Source organism: Ochlerotatus camptorhynchus, unplaced genomic scaffold (genome assembly GCF_037179485.1).
Source record: "Ochlerotatus camptorhynchus isolate MF236.1 unplaced genomic scaffold, CSIRO-AGI_Acam_v1.1 ptg000247l, whole genome shotgun sequence".
Lineage (NCBI taxonomy): Eukaryota > Metazoa > Arthropoda > Insecta > Diptera > Culicidae > Ochlerotatus > Ochlerotatus camptorhynchus.
The window spans coordinates 492255-514114 of NW_027040737.1; the positions used below are offsets into that span (position 1 = coordinate 492255).

General features: G+C 41.3%; 1 protein-coding gene across 2 annotated transcripts in view; it reads left to right on the forward strand.

The window, feature by feature from the left end:
* The first annotated feature begins 2792 nt into the window (after positions 1-2792).
* The window catches only part of LOC135704762 (zinc finger FYVE domain-containing protein 1-like), a 29547-nt gene continuing 10479 nt past the window's right edge, over positions 2793-21860 (forward strand). The window contains exons 1-2 of one of the 2 annotated variants that reach the window (XM_065226262.1): positions 2793-3418; positions 17934-19255. In XM_065226262.1, the coding sequence (XP_065082334.1) occupies positions 3365-3418; positions 17934-19255 (1376 nt within the window). In that variant the 5' untranslated portion in view covers positions 2793-3364. Of the gene's footprint in view, positions 3419-17471; positions 17549-17933; positions 19256-21860 lie in introns of those variants that run through there. The other variant, XM_065226263.1, reaches the window with a different exon arrangement.

Consider the following 21860-nt stretch of genomic DNA (forward strand, 5'->3'; position numbering starts at 1 on the left):
ATGCATCAGCGAGGGCCGAAGAGAATTCCGACCCTCATTTCAGCTGACGAGCAGCAACCCGGCAGATTCGTGAAGCCGTTACCCCCGGTTCACGACAAAGACGTCACGTAAAATAGCTTATTTATACTAGAATGGAGTACGTTAGTCGATTTGCTTGGGACCAATAGGCTAGTCAAGTAGTGAGCCAATTTGAAATCGTTAGTTTCGTATTGATTTTTCACGGCCAATCATACCAACTCAGCGACTGAGAATAATTGACTCAGAGAATCTTCTTTCCATACGAAATTTACTCAGATTTGGAAGACACTGCATAGTGACTCATAAGCTAATTGCAGTTTCTTCCAAATCTGAGTAATCTTCGTATGAAAAGAAAATTATCTGAGTCAATTATTCTCAGTCGCTGAGTTGGTATGGCCGTGTTGGTATTGGCCGTGTTGGTATCACCATCTACATACCCACCATGCCGCTAGTGTACGTGCATTAAACGCGAGATTAAACATCACTAATCTCTATAAGCGCCCATTACATATGTCAATATATTGACAAACATCGTATTGTCAATTTTCCTTACAATATAATCAATATATAAATATTGACAACATTAATGACAATACACTAAAGCGTTTGTTACTCAGACAAAAAATTGACATACTGACAATATTATTGAAAGATAATATTGATGACGATGGTTTGATGACGAGTATTGTTGAAAACTGATTTTCATTTCACTTTCTCAAAATTCTTCCCCCACCCAAGAGGAGGGAGAACGTACGTCATTTAAACCGACTGACTCACAATGCACCTTCACGCATGCAGTGTTGGCATTTTGTTTAAATCTTCGTGTGTGATATAAAATGGATATCAAACTAAATAAAAAAAGTTTCATTTTACAGTCGCCAATCACTACCCAGGCTTCGTCTATATCGATGTTCATTTTCTACAAAATCACAAGCATAATCATGTAATTTTGTTTTTTTTACTTTAAAATAAAATTAATACTATCTGTGTTTCACATGTAACGCAAATTCAATAATATATGCAAGTTTTTCCTTTAGGAATGTTTACCAAAACATCAGCATAATAGTTTATGTATGGGAAACTGCATACCATGAACGTGGGTTATTCAACACGAGTGGTAATTCCACGCAGTCGACAATCGATTTGATTCAATTCCATTAATTTGTTATCATGTTGTCCTGTGTATTTTCTGTGTCCTGTCAAAAAATTACAACATTTGATATTGGCGTTGACGGAACCGTCGAGAAATCATATCTTCTAACAAACATTGACAGTTTCTTATTAGAACTTTCAGTGGAGTGAAAGGATAGTACCAACTAGAAATGCTCAGAGGGTGTGATAGGCGGAGAAAACAAAATACAATACGGCAGCAAGGATTTGTTCCTTAATTATCTTGCAACCCTTGCTAGAAGCTAGCATTTCAAATTACTTTTATTTTTGATTCGAGTTACATGCAAAATAATAATTGATTGCATCGCAATATTTTGCACATTTCTTGGTGCCGTTCATTAACCAACGAAGATCATTTTGTATTGTTTTTGGTTCCAAAACCTAGTTGAATTTGAGAAGCACACAAAACATAAAGGGGATTGAATTTCTGTTCGATTGCAATACTTTCAAATTTATTCTAGAAAGAATAAGAAATCCTCGGAAAAATTCTAATGGGAATGTTCGATTGGCTCAGATTTTGACAGTTTATTTGGCTCAAAACATTCTCTCCGCCCATCTCTTCCTCTGAGTATTTCTAGTACCAACCAATTCAACAATTTTGAAATTTATTACGAAATTGTACGGACCTATTTAAAACCGTTCAATGATAATGTGTCGATTTTATTGTTTTCTTACGAGTGATGGTAATTTGAAATTTTACCGACTTTTTCAGTAGTACAAAAACCGGGTAAAATTTTACCGACTCAGGTTATCCGAATACAGTGTGTAGTTAGTATTTTCCACACTCAAAAAATAAATCACATTTCCAATGGAAAATATCCATTAGAATTTCACTTAACTTTCATGTGATCTCATAATTGGGAATCGCATCACAAAACCACATGAACCTTATGTGTCCAATGAAGTTTATGTGATTTGTCATATACAATTCATGTGATCGTATGAACGTTATTTGAATTTCAGATAAAAATCATTAATTTTGTTATTGGAAAAATATCATGTGCGTTCCCAATGGAAACTATATGAAAACTTTTTCAGTGCATAGGTCCAGTAAGGACGTTTCTCTTTTGACCCGCTGATCCATGTTTCTTGTGTGGGGAAATTAAGAAAGTAATATTGACTTTAATACATTGAGGTTAAAAGGCTTCAAACGTATTGCCATTGATGTTGTCAATATTCGTATATTGATGATATTGATAGAATTGACTGTTTTTTTTTGTCAATATATTCTGAGTATTGACAAAGTGAAATGAAAATCAGCTTTTCGTCAATACTTGTCATCAATCATCATCATCAATATCACCTTTTCAATAATATTGTCAGTATGTCAATTTATTGTCAATATATTGACATGTGTAATGGACGCTATAAATATAATTCCAATATTTTGACCCCTCAGTGTGTGGACAATTTTAGCACATATGCGTTACACTCCGTTACAATTCAACTGCCAGTCTGTATCATATCGTCTCACATCTCGTACTACGTGATCGGGCTTCCCTTTCACTTTTCTGCGTGCATGCGAGCTCATTCGGACAAAAGATCACTCTCAACACGGATCGAAAATAAAAAACAGAAAACAAGACTCGCTCGCGACGGTGGAAAAAATTCTTATCATTCCTTCCTCTGTTGTCTGTTGTTCAGGGCACTTATTACTCGCGGCGGGCGATGTCGGCCGTGTCGTGCGTATGAAAACTTTAAATTTCGTGTATTTTCGTGCGAGAAACCTGGTGAAAATAGTGCAAAAAGTGGCTTTAGCCCGTGGGTGACCTTGTGCGTGTTGACTGAAGGCGGAACTTGGACGGGAAGTAGCTGAAAATTCGATTGAAGGAATCGTGTGCTTGTTTTTTTTTTAGCTTACGTTCGCATTCTCGCCTTCCTCGCGTTTTGAAGGTGACTGTACGAAGACGGTGGCGAATGAGCGACTAAAGAGGAGAAGAAAAAAATAAACTTGATTGTGAGGGAGGCTGGAGAAGACGGATCTCTTGGTTTGTTTACCTTTCGAGGGCCTTTTCTTTGTTGATGGAGTAGAGTAGTTCCTTTCTGGAAGAAAACGGAACACAGTGCAGTGCGTTAGCGATCAATTGATCGCCTCGGAAAGGGCAAGGTAAACGCCGTGGCAAAAAGACCTTTGTGTGTTGTGACAATTCCGGCAGGCAGCAAGGGCGTCGTCACCATGATGGAGGAAGCAGATGATGGCGACAGCTTCGCGATCCTTGGGGGAGATAAGGTAATTTGGATTCCGGGTGTTTATGTGGGTATATATGTTCTGCGATCTGGGTGTTAGTAGGTGCGGGTAACCTTGAAGACAAAAGTGGTCCATTTCCGGTCCCGGTTACCAGTACATGCAGCAGTACTCAAGGTAGTTGCTTCCTTTGCTACGTAATTTAATAACCATCGGACTAGCTCTAATGGTATTCATTTTGTTTCAAGGTGCTGAACTAACGTGGCGCGGCTTACTTCCATTCAAGAATCAAGAGGTAGCAAAAAATAGTAGCAAACGGAAAGGAATAACAGCCACATTATGAGGCAATTCATCGCATATCAATGAGTTGGCTCTATTTTGGATTATGGATTAATTTCATTTACTTCAGGCAAACGAGTGGAAGATTTGTAAAAATAGAAGTATTATCTCAGCAAAATTCTGCAACAGTCAGCTCTCGGGTGGTGCTCTTATTTTGTGTTGGTGCCATTTCCATCAAAGCACGAGCACGAGCCCCCTTCTGCGACGGACTTGTTGTTATTGTGCCTTGCGTGTCGCGTCGATTACATTTGAATAGCGATAATCACATCTGGTTATACATATTTGCTGTGCGTTTGTACCCCTCCGAAATCAGACTGTATGCGTATTATAAGGGTAAACATTGTATCATATTGGATTCAATTCCGCAACAACTAGGATCCTTGAAATGGGGTCTTTGCATTCCGGACGTGCTAGTAAATGCGATTGACTGAGAGGAAGCGTTAATTATTACCATTTTCACACACATTTGCACGTTGAAAACAAAGCGTTTATAATATTTTCCGAGTCGAGCAACAATATTTGCTCCCAAATTCGTTTGTTCAAGCTAGTACAAGTGTTGCCAAAGCGTCACGTACACCAGGCAAGAAATGAAGCGGCTATCTTATCTTGATTGTAATAAAAAGTTCACTGGGTTCTTGTGTTCCTTTTAACCGAGAAGGTGAAATTTCGTTCAATATTGGGATTCCCTGTCTATTCAAACCAGCTGTTGTGGTGTGGAATGAACAGGAAAGAGCTGGAAATCAGTCACTGTGAGGTAGATGATTTTTTCCCGAACGGTACTTATAGAACCTAATCCGACCATAAGTACAAAATAAGACTCTAGAAAAGGGTCCAAAATGAGACATCACTTCTTGAGAATGGGTAACAGATAATGTTCATGTCGGTTGTTGCTAATTACTATCCGTCTCCGATCATACGCTTCCCATCGTATGGATTTTACTCAAATATGGGTAGTTTTGAAGTTGTTATTCACGTGGCTTTCGATGTCTGTGCCATTTTTGCATTAGTATAAATGTGTGGCAAGTACAATCAAACTATATGCAAAGAAGTCGAGAAATTTTCCAACCCGTTAAATTCCTAAGGCAGACCGGGAATCGAACCAAGCCACCTCCAGCATGGTCTTGCTTTGTAGCTGCGCCTGTACCGACTGAACTAAGGGAGGCCGCATGAGAAATTTTATGGTGAATTGTAAAGAAGATTGTAAAGAAGATTCCAAATAAGCTAAAGCCTGGTTGAAAGTAAATCTGGACACAGTTTTCAAAGTTCCATATCGTAATTGAAGTAATTGAAGACAAAAACTATAGACATTTTCCTTATTAGAGGGTTGTATAGATTTTTCTCCTTTACTTTACTTAAATCTTTGTTTTTTTTTTATTTAGGTAGGTTCTGATTCTACACATTGTAGTTTTATTTTTATAACTGTGATCTTGACATTCATACCTAGATGAGTACTTAAGGGGGTTAGATTTTGATAAGTCTTTAGTAGGAATGACACTGATGAAGATTGCACATTGTAGTCGAAATACGGATCTGTCATGGATACCAAAATTAGTTAAGTGGAATTAAATGGAAGATAACCTGCTTAATATAGACATCATTTGGCTTATTGCATTCTCAAAGCGTATCGCAGAAAGCGGCGTTGAATGGACTCGACTCTCCATTGTTGTAGTTTGGACTCCAAATCACAGAACAATATTCTAGAATGGAACGTACCCAGCGAGCAATGCAATGACTTGTCGGAGAAATTCTTAGCTGTTCTGAAGATAAAGCCCAATGTCCTTGACGACTTGTCTACGACGTACGAGATGTGTTGCTTATATGTAAGTTGAGAGTCCAGGATGACACCTAGATCTTTTACGTTCCATATGGTGTCCCGGAGAGCATTAGTGGAAAATAACTGGTTCTTTCTTTCGAGTAAAAGTGATCACTGAACACTTCGTAGGATTCACCGTCATTCGGTTCAAATGGCACCAGCTGCTTCAAACTGACGTTGGAGGAATTGACAATCATGTATCGAGCAGATCCGTGAGTAGATTTTGAGATCGTCTGCATACGATAGTCGTAGACCTTCGATAACTAAATTCACGTTATTGAAGTAAGAACATTAACGATCCCAGATGACTTCCTTGAGATATTCCTGCCGTAGTTAAATTATCGGACTAGCAGTCATCATAGGTTACCGCCAACTGACGATCGGCGATGAGATTATGAGTGAAACCATCTCAAGAGATTTCCGTTCACCCCGAGTCTACCAATTTGACCATCGCGATGGCGTGATTTATCTTATAGAAGGCAGCAGACAAGTCAGTTTAGATGACGTCTGTTTGGGACCTTTGAACCATACTTTGCGTGATGTACGATGTCAGACACAGAAGATTCGTGGTATTAGATCGACCGGAAATGAAGCCAGAGGCTCTATGGTTACTAACTCGAATAGCTTCGAAATCGTGCACAACGATGTAATTCCACGATAATTATCCACATCTCGTTTACTACCCTTTTATATACAGGGAACATTATCCCAAATTTCCAATTTGATGGAAAAATGCCACACGAGATGGACAATCGGAACAGATGTTGTAGCGGTTGTAACAGTATGTTAGCGATATTCTTCTTCAGAAAGACTGAAGTGATATAATTTAGTATTTAGCCGGTGATAGCGAGAGCTTAAAAAAATACGTCTAGCTTAACCAAAGTAAGAGGTTGTATACAAGAATCGAACGTAGATTTGACGGAGTATTACGAAAGGTAGTTTTGATGTTACAGCAAAAGTATAGTAAATATTAAATAGATTTCTTAACTCGTTATCAGTGAAAAAGTTCGATAGGTTGAAATTCGGAAGCAGTTTGCAGGGCTGATAGCGGGTCACTTTTTAGTGACTTTGTCACTTTTTTTAAGGTGGTCACTTCAAAGTCTCTATTTTCGTCAAAAAGTCACTAAAGTCACTTTTTTTTTTAAAGCGAAGGAGGCGCTCAATAAAGAACGCAAAATATTTTTCTTGAAAAAAAAATGTTTATTTAACCATAAAATCATTTTCAGTGCACCTATGTATAGCACTCAGCTCTGTTTAGGAATATCGGTCAATTCTTTTTCGCTTTGACAGGTTAAATATTGACTGAAGTTCACTTCTATTCGGGTCTACGAAATATTGGCGTTGACGGCACCGTCGAAAAATTTGCTCTTCCAGCAAATTTAGACAGTTTCTTATGGGAATTTTCGGTGGAGTGAAAGGATAGTACAAAGTCCGCCATGTTTCACGCACAGTCTGACGTTTGCTTATGGATTTTCTCATAGGAGTAAAGAGCTACAGAGTCGCCGTCAACGCCAATGGCGCACAGGTTGATAGATCGTTAAGTGGACCCTACACGATTACTTTTATTGACAATAATCGTATTGTCAATACATTCTATATTGACGTCAATATATCGAGATTGACAATATTTCTGAATTCACATCATCAATATTATTGTCAATAATTCCCCTTTGCGTCAATATATTGATGCGTGTGGGGTTTGCTTTATGGGGATTTTCTGTGGAGTGAATTAATACGAATGATTCACATTCACACAAGGAGTAAAGAGTTCTAGCATATGAAGATTCTCTTAGATGAAGATGAGTGAGATTAATGTTATTCTTACTCTTTCTGGCGAAAAATTCGCCCAGACATACCGCCCAACAATGAGGTGTCCGCTTTCTTTTATTCGCAAGTTGGCAGATCTCAGGTTGGCATTTTCTATGCTGTAATTTGTGAGTCCAAGTGCTAAAATTTGTGATTTGTGATTGAATAAATGATGTTGTAATTATTGTATGCCATTAGTGAGTCGAGGTAAGTTAATAAAATAAAATTTCGTAGTGAAAACAACGACAAGAGAAATTTCATACACAGCAAAAAAAGTTGTTGAATATTACATCGAAACTGCTGCAACCAGGTCAATCCATCGGTTGTGTAATATCACATTGTACGATGTACATCGATTTTGCGAACAAAATTACATCCATTGATGTAATATTGTATCTGCGTTTTGCTATTACATCATTATTTCATATATCAGCTTGAATTACGTTGATCGATATTACATTTTTTTTGCTGTGTAAAACATAACCCCACCTAGTGCGTTTTTTTATTGTGCATTTCTCACCCAACTAAACTACTTTTTCGGTAGCTTTCCAAATGGCGGAAATGGTCGTAAAACTGCGCTTTTGCATTGCATCGGCTTGAGGTGTTCGGCGCACTTTTTCCTTGCCTCGTAAGGAATACGCTAAAGTGACAAGACGTCCCGGATTCGCCTTCCTGTCCCGCATTACCAAATGTTCTGCAAAACGTCCCACATTATCAAGTGTCCCGGAAATTGCCTAGCGTTCGAAATGTTGCTTTTGGTTTTTCGTTAGTGTATTTTTGGTTGTTTTCGATTCCATCATTTCTACGGGCTTCTTCAACGTAGTCCTAAATCCTGGTTTCGGTTTATTTAGAACTATAAAAAAAACCACAACACCGGTGTTGTAAATTTTGGTTTATGCTAGATATATTGTGCATTATTTTGAACCTGGTATATGCTGGAAAATCCTTTGAAGTACTTGAAGGTACTATGACGTTTTGAGAACTTCTCTAAAATGCTGGGATATTCTTGTGAGATTTTTCGTATTCTTCGGGAGCTTCTTTTGATTTTTAGCAGCTTTGGAGAAGCTTGGTGATCTTATATTAAGTATTTGGACTAATTGAACTAGAACTTCAATCCGAAAAACAAAATTGATGTGCAAGGAAACTATCTGAAGTTCTGGGAAATAATTTAAAGTTCTATGAACTTTTCCTGAATTCTCACATTTTCTAAAGGAGCATTCTTCTAGCGTAGCATTTTTTAATAATTCAAGACCCCCTACCCCTTCGTCCTTAAAATCAATAAACTTCTGACATACTCTGCCAAGTTCCTCAAACTTCCTTGATGTTCTGCGATATTGAATGAAAAACTATAACCCTCTCTTTAGTTAGTTTGGTCTTGAAATATTTTGTTCTTTGGAATTCTTTGAGATTCAGGGAACTTTTTTATATGCTTTGAACATTATTGAAATTATAAAAAAATTCCAAAGGATTAAAAAAAAAGTTTAGACTTCTTCGAAATGCTGGCAGATTCTAAAAGTTGTTTAATTTTTTAAGCAAAATCTGTAGAAAATCATTTTCGATTACGAAAGGATTCCAGGCCATCGATCAACATGCGAGGTCCGCAAAACATAGAGATGCATGGATCGCTCAACACGGTGCTAACCAAATGTATCTAACCGTAGAGCAAGAAGCGGGGTCCTCTGGAATAGTTCCGAACAAAAACTTCAATTATTCAGCGAGAAGCATAAGATAAGGTTGAATCACATTAAATTCAACCCAGAAATAGACATTTATTTTACATTTTTTTTTTGCGAAAAATGTTAATTAAAACAAGTGGTTCACTATGGGATGCTGAAAGCTTTAGGGATTTAATTTGGAACATCTGACTATGTGTTAGATTTTGCTGTGCTTCCGTAATTGGTAATTTTCCGTTTGATTTAATCAATATTTTTCATAAAATAGATACCGAAGAGTTGTGAAAGGAAATGGATTTTACCGGATAATCGCTCCAGTTACCAATTACAATAATACCAATAGTGCACTAAACGAACCGGTCAAATTTAATAAGAGGCGTAATGCATTAGGAGATGCCATTAGATAACGAATAGTATTGCGAACTCAAAGCTGACAAAAACTCATATGGGACTGATGTGCAGCCCTGCCTGTAAGAAAACTGACAACATATAAGTGCTTGTATACAATACCAACCCAGGGTCACAGTCTCGCCATTCAACGCTCAAAGCTTGAGGATATTTGTTCAAATGAAATACTATATGGTTGCGCATGAAAGCTAGTAGAATTGCCAGTCTTCTTGGTACGTTGTGTTCCATCGAACAGCTGAAATTTAGATGTGTTTTTTACTGCAGATGAAGACGGATTATATAGGTTGTTGTATCATAAAACACGCAAAAAACCATACAATAGCGATTGTTTTTATTAACGATAATTATAATGAATTTTCATAGCATAATGTTTAAAATGTAACACACATTTTGGGCAACAATTATGAATTGGAACAGGTTTACTGAAAAAAGGATTTATCTTGAAAATTGAACAAAATGAAAGAGTAGCCAGCAGCAGGCTAGTGTAAAAATCAATCACTCATGTCTGTTTACAACAGATACCGATCATACAAGAACAAATACTACTAATAATGACAAAATGCTTAAAACCTTCTTATACATTTTTAAATTGGATCTCAATAAGTTCTACTTGGGTCTTCTTTTTTAATCACTTTTTGTTCCATAAAAGTCACTTAATGGTCACTTTTTTACTCATTTTAGTCACTTAATGGTCCCTTTTTTACTCATTTTAGTCACTAAAATCACTATTTTTGGGTATATTTGGTGCTATCAGCCCTGAGTTTGAGAGTTCTGTTTTGAGGTCGGCAATCGGTGATAATTTTAATTATCATAGCGACAGTTACACATTACATTACATTTTTAATAGAGACCTTTTGAAAATTGATAGTCTAAATTTTAACAGATTTTAAGAAAAAAAAAACCTTTCGATTGGTGTACCAGGAATTAAAATCCATCATCTCTGGATCAAAATCAGACCACTTTCATGCCGCGACCGACTTTGGTTTTTGAAATTGCACCCCCGATGTTGGAACTGAGATCCGATTAATGACCTTGACAAGTCTCGCGTCACTTTTCAAATAGACCAATCTACATTGATCGATTCTCTTCATCAACTATCTCTTTCGTTCATTCATATTTCGGGTTAATTTTTCTACATAATCTATTAACAGAAACTATTATTAAGCGTATTAGACGATAATAACAGCTGAACATGTTTTTGGAGCCGAGTTATTAACGAAACAGAGAGTCGATGAAGAGAATCGATCAATGTAGATTGGTTTATTATTTGAAAGGTAACGCGAAAAGTGCTTCAGAAAATACTCTTTAACAAATTTATGGCGGTCCTGAAAAGGCCCGTTTTGTCGTGATGGTTGAGTAATAAGGGGTTCAACGCAGATGTATGTTGTTTGGAACAGTGATGCGCTTGGCAGATATGGCCCACAGCGCCTCAGGACGAGCAACTGAAATCCGATCAGTAGCGGTGCAACTTCTTCCTCCTTCTTCGGCGAATGGACCGCTCAGTGGGCTGCAGCTCGCGCTTGCTGCTTGCGCCTTTCGTCGTGTACTGGAGAACAATCTACACACTTAGATTTTTTCGCCGAGATGGGCACCACCGAGCAGGTCGGCATATTATTTTGCTGGATCTCAGTGATAAACTTGCCGAGATTCAGCTAACAAACATATTTTTTGCTGAATTTCCAGCAAAATAAAATGCCGAGCTGCTCGGTGGTGCCCATCTCGGCAAAAAATCTAAGTGTGTACAACGCAAAGCACTGCTGCTGCTGCTGATGATGATGACCACTGGACACCACCACTCACCACACGCAGTGATTGAATAAACACCGTTCGGTGCGACCAGAGTGAATTCGATTTTTAAATCTTTAAATCGCTTTTCGCAGTCAATGGGTGAAAATTTTCATTATTATAGCAACAGTTGCACATTCGTGCAATTGTCAATAGCGTCCTTTTGAAAATTAATAAAATGTTCATTTTAACAGATTCGTAGATGACATTCCAGTCGATTAGCTTGTTTAGAATTAATATCCATCCGCTATGGACAGAGTTATAACTGTTCAAAACCTGACCAGTTTTCGTAACGCGGTTGATTTTGGTTTTTTGAAATTGCAATATGTTGCCGATAGACGTAATCCTACATAAAAAAAAAACACGTCATCTTTAGTCAAAGTACTTCTGATCGGTTTATTTTACAACACTTTACTCGAGTAGAGACCCGAGCTTTACGTTCTCTTACTCTCTAGACTCTCATACAGTCGAAGGTAACTGTCTGTTTTGCCTCACTACAAAACATCGAAATGGCATTGCCTACTACTGCACCGTTACACCATCCGGTCCAGGGTTGAAAGAAGGCTTTAGTTTTAGTGCGGTAGTCGTTATCACTTCGGCACATTCGACAACAATTCCAACCATAGCTTGACCGGCAAGTGAAACGTTGCTTGCTGCTAGGGCCACGTCTTCGTTGGTTAAGCTTTTGTCAGAGAAGACACTTGCAACATTTTTGGAAAACAAGCGGCAGACCTCCTGTGAAGTGGAAGCGACTTCGCCGTTCAATATCATGGATGAAGATAGACCGCACTCTCTGCGCTGCTCCTTCTCGTACTTCCAGAAAGACTTCGGGTGCGACTTGAATTTTCTTTGAATCTCTCGCAGATAATGCAAGTAGCATCGACGGCTGGCTCGCTTGAACTGATAATTGAGCTTAACGTTTTGTCATTTGCCGTCTGTTCTCAACCAAGTTTGCGAGTGTATTCTCGGATGAGAACCTACCTGACGAGCACGTTTCTCCAGCAGCCAGTAATGTTCCAATGTCTGGTCAATTTTTGGTTCGCTATGATAACTAGGGCGGCTTCGCAACTGAAGTCTTCATTTAAGCCTGGACCTGACGGAGTTCCTTCCGTCTTTCTCAAGCAACACATTGACAGCCTGGTGGCTCCTCTCTGCCTTCTGTTCGAAATGTCCCTCTCCAGTGGGGTATTTTCTTCCTGCTGGAAATCAGCTGAGATGTTTCCAGTGCATAAGAAGGGATGCAAAAGAAACATCGACAACTATCGCGGCATCACATCGTTGTGTGCCATATCTAAACTGTTCGAGTTGGTCGTTATGGAACCATTAGACTCTCGCTCAAGCAGCACTTGAGCGAAGACCAGCATGGTTTCATGGCAGGGCGGTCGACTACTTCCAACCTTCTGTGTCTCACTTCGTACATTACGGAGAGTATAACAGAGACCATATGCAAACAGATGTCATCTACACTGAACTATCAGCCGTCTTCGACAAGTTGAACCATCCTATAGCGATCGCCAAACTGGATACACGGAGATGAAAAACTACCCAAAATTAAGTACTTTTCCCTCAATTCCGGGGTTCACCCCAATAACCCAAATTTGAGTATATCGCATATAGTAGTTTCCATTTAACACCAGCAAAAAAATTTACCTACTCTTAAGTATATTCTACTCAAAATTATGTTTAATTCACGTAAATTTGAGAATATACATTTTACTTAAAAGTAATTTATTGGGCTGACCTATATCGTTGGGTCGAATATCTTGTTCCTTTTTTGACAACAATAAACGAGTGCAAGTGAGAGGCTGAAGTCAATATTAAGTAAATAGAACTCAAATTTTGGGTAGTATTTTTTCTCCGTGTAGGCTCGGTATAAACGGCAGTTTCCTACGATGGTTCGCATGCTATCTATCTGATCGTCAGTTGGAAATTGCAATCGACGACTGCCGATCTCCTTCGTTCCCTGCCACTTCGGGTATTCCGCAAGGTAGCCACCTTTCTTGTGTATTTCAACGACGTCAACTTCGTCCTCGACGGTCCACGACTGTCGTTCGCAGACGACATGAAAATCTACCTCCGAATCCGAGCCATCGCTGACTGCCACCTTCTCCAACTCTAACTCAACGCTTTTGCTAATTGGTGCCAACTGAACCGCATGGTTGTAAATCCAACAAAATGTTCAGTAATCACGTTCTCACGGAAGAAACATCCAATTACATTCAGTTATATCCTAGAAGGCGTTGACGTACATCGTGTGAATCACCATTAAGGATCTAGGAGTCATCTTAGATTGTCAACTCACATACAGCCAGCATATCTCGTACGTGATCGACAAGGCATCCAGAACGCTCGGCTTCATTTTCAGGATAGTTAAAAGTTTCACGGACAGCTACTGTTTGAAGTCGCTTTACTTCTCCCTCGTCCGGTCGGTGTTATAGACTACTGCTGCCCTGTATGGAATCCAAATTACCAAAACAGTGTACAAAGAGTAGAGTCTATTCAACGACGATTCATCTGATTTGCCCTACGACGTTTGCTTTGGAGGGATCCTCATCGCCTTCCAAGCTTCGAAAGTCGGTGCCAGTTAATTCTCCTGGATCCTTTGTGGAGTCGAAGAGATACGACAAGGGCCCTGTTTGTGGCAGACATTCTACAGGGCAGAATCGATTGTCCTTCTATTCTACAACAAATCGACGCTAAAGTTCAACCACGAGCACTCCATAACAACGCAATGCTAAGGATAACTTTTCGTCGTACAAACTATTGTTCGTATGGTGCTATCAATGGGCTACAAAGGGTTTTCAATCGTGTTGCTTCCTTATTTGGTTTTCACTTGGCACGCGAGACGCTGCGTCAGAGATTCCGTGATGTATTTTTCATTAGAATTAGGAATTAAGTTGGACTTCACGACCTATGCAGCTGGTTTATCTAGACTATATTGTATTTCCTAGTATTGCTCAATCCATCATTGGGACTAAACCCAGTCTGTTGATGTAGAATCAAATAAACAAATAAACGTAGTGACGTTTCAGCGACATCCGCGTTGAGGAAGGCTCTTTTGATCGATTTCAGCTTTTTCAATAATTCGCTCGTCTGCCAACAAGGGAGGTTCGATGCAATCTGGTGAATGCTCTTAGGCCTTAGGGACGTACCCGCTTGAGCAGCGGTTTCGACGTTATCAGAATCAAGTATGTTTTCCCAATCAATGCTTGACAGCATATCGGCAATGCTACGATGATCGGCTTTCCGAAAATTGTAAGAAACCGTAGTGGAGATGACTTCGAAATCCCGAATGTGATTGTTTTCAACAGTAATAACCAAAGGAGGATGATGAGCAACTTCCTTTACGAGTGGAAAAGGAGCCGACGAGATCAATGGAGCCGTATCATGAGCGCCTTCGAAACAAAGGTTTAGGCTAAGATTGTTCTCGCTAACCACGGAATTGATTTGAGATAACGTCGCTGCGCTATAGCTGTCGAGAAGGCTAATTGAAAGGCTAGAATGAAAAGCAGAACCTGCAGGGTCCGGAAAGAGAAAGCTGCGAAACACCGGCAAGATTAAAGTAGCCCAGAACAATAATCTCATCAATAGGTGATGCACAATCCATTATGGTGAAAACGGATCGACAATGAGTTTCGATAAGTTCAATGTCGCAATCGGTCATCGCACCCGACCACACATAAGTACAGTGTGCGATCGCTCAACTTGACAGCGACCCATGCCTGTTCAACGCAGTTCCACATGTCGTGCTCTATGGCTCTCGTTTTCATCTCGGACCGAACAGCAATCAGAACACCGCCACCAGTGGACTTGACTACTGTTCGGATTTCGATCGCAGCGAAATACCTCGTATTCACATCCGAACGCCTGGCTGGAAAGCGTTCAGGAATCTAGTTATGTCTCGGTTAATATTATTTCATCGTAGCAACGGTCCGATACAGGAATGAACGTCAGAGTTCATTCATCTTTTAGTAGTATATGGTGATCACCGACAAACCGACATGAAACTTAAACTTAACTCTTGATCGAGAATCCATAACGACCGATTGAAATGTGCAGCGATCCCATCTGTCAAAACCATAGAAATGTGTTTATCTAGATAAAAATAATTTGTCCGAAATAGATTAGACACGAACCAACTAATAAATTTTGTACGCGTGTTCGTGGCTAGGCTACACAATTTTCGCGAACACGGCGGCAGATGTCAGTTTTGTGCTTTGATCAAAAATTTCTTTGTAATTTGTATGATCATTCATGTCGGTTTGTCGGTGTGGTGATATCCTGTTTTCGGCGTATATCCGTGCTAGGCGATGTCCTTGGAAATCACGGGCGACAGGTAGCAAACGGGTTGGAAGACCCCCTCTGCGCAACCGAGCGCAGGTCCGGAAGGTCTGTGGTGAGCGGAGGCGGCAGATGGCCAGGACTGTGTCATTCTTGGGATTTGTTTGTTTGTTGTTGGCTCTTCTGTACAATATTTTGTGAGAGTCGATATCGTATCTGTTGGATGGAGGAACCGAGCGCGATACAGGTCGCGTAGGCAGAAGAGTGATTATCGACGGAGACATGTTGGAGGTGGTAGATGAATGTGTGTACCTCGGGACATTAGTGAAGTCGGATAACAACTGCAGTAGAGAAATTTTGAGAAGCATACGGCACAAGACCTTGAGGTCTGGTAAACTTCACCCCCGTACTAAAAATGGACCATGCAAAAGATGCTGATTAGAAAGCAACACGAGAGGTAGACAATGCTTGAGGAGGACCTGCAAGCACTGGGAGTTTTCGAAGCTACGTGTTCTTAGGACCATCTTTGGTGGGGTATATGAAAACGGTGTATGGAGGAGAAGGATGAATTACGAGCTGGCGCAACTTTATGGTGAACCCAGTATCCAGAAAGGTGCTAAATACCTGGAAGGGTATAGGCGAACAACAATTGCTTAAAAAATTTGCTCTTGAATTATCGGTTGAAATTGAACTGCGGTGCAAATTTACCTATTTACCATGCCTGAACAGAACAAAGCTTCTCCAGAACAATTTTGGTTTTGGTGCGTACGTCACACGGCAGTACGATGCGCCCTGGTTGAGAAAGTATACCGATTCTTCCGTACTGTGGTTGGTACCGAAGTCATTTCCTTATGTTCCGACAAGCTCCTGACACTCTGGGTTCGCGAGAGCTCATCACACAATGAGAAACTGGAATTAGCGGCCTTACAAAGATACTTAGGATTAGAGAGGGTCTAGTATACTAGACCCTCTCTACTTGGGATCATCCCCACCAACAACTTTAGGACGGAGACATCTGTGAATAATGGAGGTTAGCCGGCGCCGGTGGTGTAGTGGTAAGCGTGACTGCGTTCTCACCCCAATGGGTCTGGGTTCTATCCCAGTCGATGTCGGTGGGATTTTTCTGAGGCATAAAAATCTCTGGTCACGTCTTCCTTCGGAAGGGAAGTAAAGCCGTTGGTCCCGGCCCATGTGTGTTTGATTGAATGGGTGCGATATCCTACGCAGGTGTGGAAGCTGCCTTCCTGCACATTCGATTACCGTCAATGGATGGCAATCGATGTCCGTCGGTGATTGGCGTTGACGGCGACTCTGTAGCTCTTTACTCCTATGAGAAAATCCATAAGCAAACGTCAGACTGTGCGTGAAACATGGTGGGCTATGTACTATCCTTTCACTCCACCGAAAATTCCCATAAGAAACTGCCTATATTTGCTGGAAGAGCAATTTTTTCGACGGTGCCGTCAACGCCAATTGGCACTAAATAGCTTGCGGGACAGAAATCGACGTTAAATAAAGGAAATAAGAAGAAGAAGAACGGAGGTTGCGGTAGGTGACACTGTGTTGTGGTGATTTATTTATTGGATTTATTGTTCCGTTCCTGATAACCTGGGATTAGGAGCTTCCATCAAGCTTACCACAGTGCGTCTCGGTTGCATTTAAATTTTGACAAGAGGCGTGATTAGGCAACTAAGCTAGGCTAACTCCAGAGAACCCAAGATGTATATTAAGAGTATCGCACTTGACTCCAAAGTCCTCTGAACTTGCTGTTCTGGAACTGTAAATGACAAGTGCTTTAATACTTCTTGAGCAAATGTGAAGGTCATTGCGAAATGATGCATTGCCCCACAAACCCGGTATCTGCTGGCTCGTTATCAAGTGTCTGATTAATCGTAGATTAGACAAATGCATTGATTGTAAAAAAAAAATCTGCGCTTCCACATTATCAAGTTCAATTCCTATCAAGGCTCGTTAGTAGATTACCAGCCGTCTTTCGCGCTGGTGCAAAGCTTTCGCTATAGAGTTCTGAGGTATTCTCTTTTCACTTTGTCAGGCAAAATGGTATCAACGGTACGTGCATTGTAAATACTAAAATTATAGTCAGATATAAATATTAAAAAAAAAATCAACCCCGAGGTCGTCTACGGCGTAATTCCGCTCCCCGTGATATTGCACACACGGTCAGCAAATTACATCAGATTCTCTATCTTATCGCAATCTCACACGACATGCTAGTGTGACCCATTTCTCCGGTATCTTGAGCTCTTTTTGCGTCCCAAGCTTGTGGCTATTCTAGCGATCGGCGGTGTGCGAAAACAAGTTTATTTTCTTCCTTATCGCCTCTGCTATAACGGTGGTCAGACCCCTCATCCGTCGTGACGTCGATCGAGCGACACAACAAACAAACACTGGCACTGATTGATAACGCTTTCAATGTTTATTATCCCACCCACAGGTTACCCCACGGCACTCACCGGGCAGCTTTTCCCCCCATCCACCGGATGTTCTGTCGGAGATTGCGGCTGCGACGCAGCTGTTTTCGCTGGATCTCAACGGAGACGACAGCGGCGAGCTTGGCAGCTTGACGTTCCATGCCTCCGGCTTTGGCAATGGTTCGAAAGTAGACGGCAAGGCCAACAGCTTTCTGCTCATGGATGAGAAGGAAAATATACAGCTGAAGTCGGCTGAACATTTCTGCAAGAAGCTGGGAGCACCGGCGGAGGCAAAGATCAAGGTGGTTTCCATTTTCGGCAATACTGGGGACGGCAAAAGCCACACCATGAACCATGCATTTTTCGGTGGAACGGAAGTGTTCAAAACTTCAGCGGAGCAAGTTTCGTGCACGATGGGTATTTGGGCGTCGTTCCATCGGCCTTACAACGTCCTGTGCTTGGATACCGAAGGGTTGCTAGGGGAAACGATAAACGAAAACCGGCAGATGAGAATGTTGCTGAAAGTGCTTGCCGTATCGGATATCGTGATTTATAGGACCAGGTCGGAGCGTTTGCGGACGGACATGTACAAGTTTTTGGGGACGGCTTCGAAGGCATTTTCCAAGTATTTTTCGGGGGCGTTGCAATCTCTGGGCTTATCACTTACGCCACAATCCCTTGGTCCGGCAGTAATCATTTTCCACGAAACGCAGAATACGGAAGTTCTGAAGGAAAACGTCGAAGGGAAAACCGAGGAGGATATTTTGAGAGAAAGTTTTGCCAAACAGAAGTTGGAACTGCAGGCGTTCAGCTCGCTGCGCTACGTTGGAATACAGACTACTCAACCACCGACGAACTACGAACCGCTGAAAATGGCACTGGAGAAAGAGTTGAGAAACACCACCGTTAGGTCTCCCCGGCAGCCCAAGGTGGTCTTTGAGGCCCTGCAGGCCTTGAATCGGAAATTTAATGGAGAGCTATCGTCCCTTCCGAACAACACTTTCCCAGAGCAGTATTTTACCTGTACCACGTTCTGTAAATCCTGCGACGTGCGGTGTCAGCTTTCGATGGGTCATCTGGAAACGAAGGAGGATCACAGGTGTGCCGGACCTTGCAAGTATCAGCATCAGTACGAGAACAAGGTCTACCTGTGCAACAAGTGCCATGTGAACGGACGGCAGGTGGTCGTCAACATCAAAACACAGACCAGCAACGATTCGTCCTGGCTGGGGCTGGCCAAGTACGCCTGGAGTGGATCGGTAATCGAATGTCCTCACTGCGGCGAAATCTACCGTTCCCGGCAGCACTGGTACGGCAACAAATCTCCGGAACAGGCGGCTGTGAGGTAAGTCGAGAAAGAACACTCTTGCGTTTCAGATTTCACTAGAGGTTTTTATTTGGATCACTGGGTGTTTTACAAATGAAGTTCAATTTCGTTGAACTCAGCTTCTCGGCATGGGGTCGGGGAGTTGCTTTTTTTTTGTTTAAATTAACGGCGACGGCGACTGCTGCTGCGGCGTCGACGGGAAGGGGTGCGCGAGGGGGTGCGCGAGGGGGTACGGGTTCGGCTATGGGTTCGGCTTTGTGAGCGGGAACGACGTCGGCGACGACCCATCGCATGGCTGGTTTCCTGGTCATCATTTCTCGACGAACGACCTTGGCGGGATTGTTGCTGGGGTTGAGAAATGGTCCGTTAGGTCGGTTGCCATGGGAATATCGATTGAAACGGATTTTCCAACATAATTGGTTTCGATCGAAATCGGGAATAGCGGGGAACGGTGATTTGGCTGACTTACCATTCTATCCATTTTGGGTTTGATAAATTTGGTTCTGCAGAGAAGTTGAAGTTCGGTCTCGATTCGTGCTTCCACAAGGCTTCGTGAGCTTGGTTTGATTCTGTCTTGAGCTTTGATTTGGCTGTTCTGACTTCCTTCCGGGATGGTTCGAATGATAATGAGCTATTTTTCTGGTACTCAGATGCTTATGCCTACTATGATTTTTTTTGTTGTCGACGCCACAGTTGACGTAGGTCAACAACGGAGGTATACTGTGGTACAGGTGGGCCGTATTATTCAGGAAAACTAGACTACCCGAGCAAAGCTGGAGATCAAATTGAAATCAAAATTTACTGTTATGATGTAACTTAGTTTGAATACTCCAGTTGATCTCATTTTGGTTGACTTAACGGTTAACACAGGAAAAATGAGAGCAAACTTTTACACTGTTGAATCAAATGGAAAACTAATCCTGCTTTTTAATGAAATCAATTTGATTACTCATTTTGCATTCATAATGTTTAACTGAATACGGGCCTGTCGTAAATGGTTAGCATCCATGCTTCTCACGCTGAATGACTGAAAGGCTGAAAGAGTCAAATCTCACGCCGGGCAAGTCACGAATGACCTAAAACGTTTTAAACAAAACAAATAAACAATAATCATTAGTTAAACAACAGATGAACTTAAATTAAATTTAAAAAAAGGCTATACTAATGCAAAAAGAGCACCGAAAGCTCTCAATTAATCTGTACATCTAGAACACTAATAGTGAATTCGATTCCAACCTGGATCGGGTATCAAGATTGGGTCTGCTTGTTTTCTGACAAACGTCAGTTTGATCGTTTGTTTTTAAAACCCAGCTCAGGTTCGAACTGACAAAAAGTTCGGTTTCGCACTGGGTTGGAACTGGTTCCAACCCCGATAATAAACGAATTCGCTATAAGTTGAGAGCACACAATAAGCTAATATGCAATAAGCAATAAGCTTGAAAAGCGAAGAAGAAGAATAATTATTTAGTGTAATACTTTTTCGACCTGAATGTTCACAGAATTTAACTGAAACATCTGGAGCTGGGAATCTTTTGAATACTTGCTGATCAACAAGCCATTTTGGGAGAATACCTGAGGGACCACGTTTGAATCTTTGAACAGGTGAAGATCTTCACCATAATAGAGGATCAAACAAAAACATATCCAGAGAATTTCATTTATATCTTATTTAAAATACGTGAATATGAACGAAGTTCTCTAAAATTCTACGAAGTTCCTTTAACTTTTACGAAGGATCCTTAATTAGCACAAACTTTCTTGAGCTTATACTCAGTTCAAACAAAGCTCCCTGAACATCTTTCCAATCTATTGATCAAGTTTGAGCCTCTATGAAGTTCCCTGAACTCATGGGAAGTCTGCAGAAATCCCTCGAAGGCGATGCTCTCGAGCTGGTGTCCGGTCAACTGCTTCTTCCCGAGTCGATTCCAAGGGTCATCGAGAAGCTGCGTCGGCACTACGGTTGTCCGGAAAAACTGCTCCAGAATCGACTGGACAAAGTTAACCAGTTGGAGCCTCCAAAGCCAGACAACCTGAGGAGTTTCGTTCCTTTTGGGAATATGGTGGAGCAGCTCTGCAGTCATCATCAGTCAACATCTCGCCAACCCGGATCGCCAAGCTTCCGGATCGTGAGACGCGTGAATGGGTCCGGTACAAGAGAAGCAAGGAAGAACCAACGTTGTGAACACTGACGTAGATAGTCGAGGACGCCTGCGAGGCAAATGTCGACATGGAGTTCAAGCTGGTGTATCAGCCCAAAGGTGAGCCACCAACCGGGAAAAAGCAGCCGATGGAGAAAGGTGCGTTGTACTACAGCGAAGTGAATAGTTCGGGTGCCAATCGGCCGGAAGAGGATAAAGCCGTGCAATTTGTGTGATAGCTCAGAACATCGTCTTCGACACTGCGCAAACTTCAAGGTGCTGTCGTATGCTGACCGACTGAAGCTGGTAACCTGCGAAAAACTTTGCAGCGTGTGTTTCAACGATCATATGGTGGTCAGTGCAAATTTAGGATTTGCTGTAACATGATGATACAAGGAGCTCCACAATCCGTGGGAAACGGTATCGGAATGAGTGCTCATATCCGGTCCAACTGTACGGTAATGTTCCGGATGCTTCTGGTGCAG